General features: G+C 40.2%; 1 protein-coding gene across 1 annotated transcript in view; it reads right to left on the minus strand.

Moving 5' to 3' along the window:
* NFIB (nuclear factor I/B) overlaps positions 1 to 296 on the minus strand; it is a gene marked incomplete at its 3' end in the record, with an annotated part of 26,277 nt that extends 25,981 nt beyond the window's left edge. Inside the window, exon 1 of the mRNA XM_010187528.1 lies at positions 167 to 296. Within this exon, the coding sequence (XP_010185830.1) occupies positions 167 to 296 (130 nt within the window). The remainder of the gene's footprint in view (positions 1 to 166) is intronic.
* Positions 297 to 697: the final 401 nt, after the last annotated feature.

A 697-nucleotide genomic window follows, 5' to 3' on the forward strand; every position in this document is an offset into this window, starting at 1 on the left:
ATTCCTGCATGGATACCCCAACCTTTTCGATTTCTACTCTCATCAGTAACATAAATGGCATTAGGTCTCTAAGAGAGTCTGAAAATATGCATCAAAATCTGATTGTAGGAAAGGAGAAAAGACCAAATGAACAAGGAGGTGTTTCTTCCTCCTCCACATCCCTCACCACTGTGTGCAACTCCTGGGATTCCTGGGTGATGATGCTGGGGAAAAGTGCTCAGTCTTGGTGAAGAATCCTGGGGAGAAGTAGGACTAAACAAAGGCTTTTCAGGTTTCTTCATTGTAGGAGAAGACATGTCTGGAATAAAAAAAAAACAACAAGGGAACCGTGACATTAGCACAGAAGCCCATCTCAGGATACATCATTCTGTAAACTGAAGATATTTATTTTTCCTGCTCTTGCACAAATATTGTTTGGCCACCCAAATCCCATATGACCAATAAACTAATTTTAAACTATTGCTTTCAAACTTGAGAATGAATAATAATCCCCTAACTGGTCTTTGTCCAGCAAAACAGAAACTACATTCCTACCATACCACACAAGCCAAACACTGAAGAAATGCATGTCTTCAGAACCTCCCTAGACACTTCTCAGATCCCCAGAACATCATCAAATCATCTGCTCCTTCAACCGCCATATAACCTTTAATGTGTTTTTTAATGAAACACCTACACTCAGGTGTAACTGCCATAC

Source organism: Mesitornis unicolor, unplaced genomic scaffold (assembly GCF_000695765.1).
Source record: "Mesitornis unicolor isolate BGI_N332 unplaced genomic scaffold, ASM69576v1 scaffold37866, whole genome shotgun sequence".
NCBI lineage: Eukaryota > Metazoa > Chordata > Aves > Mesitornithiformes > Mesitornithidae > Mesitornis > Mesitornis unicolor.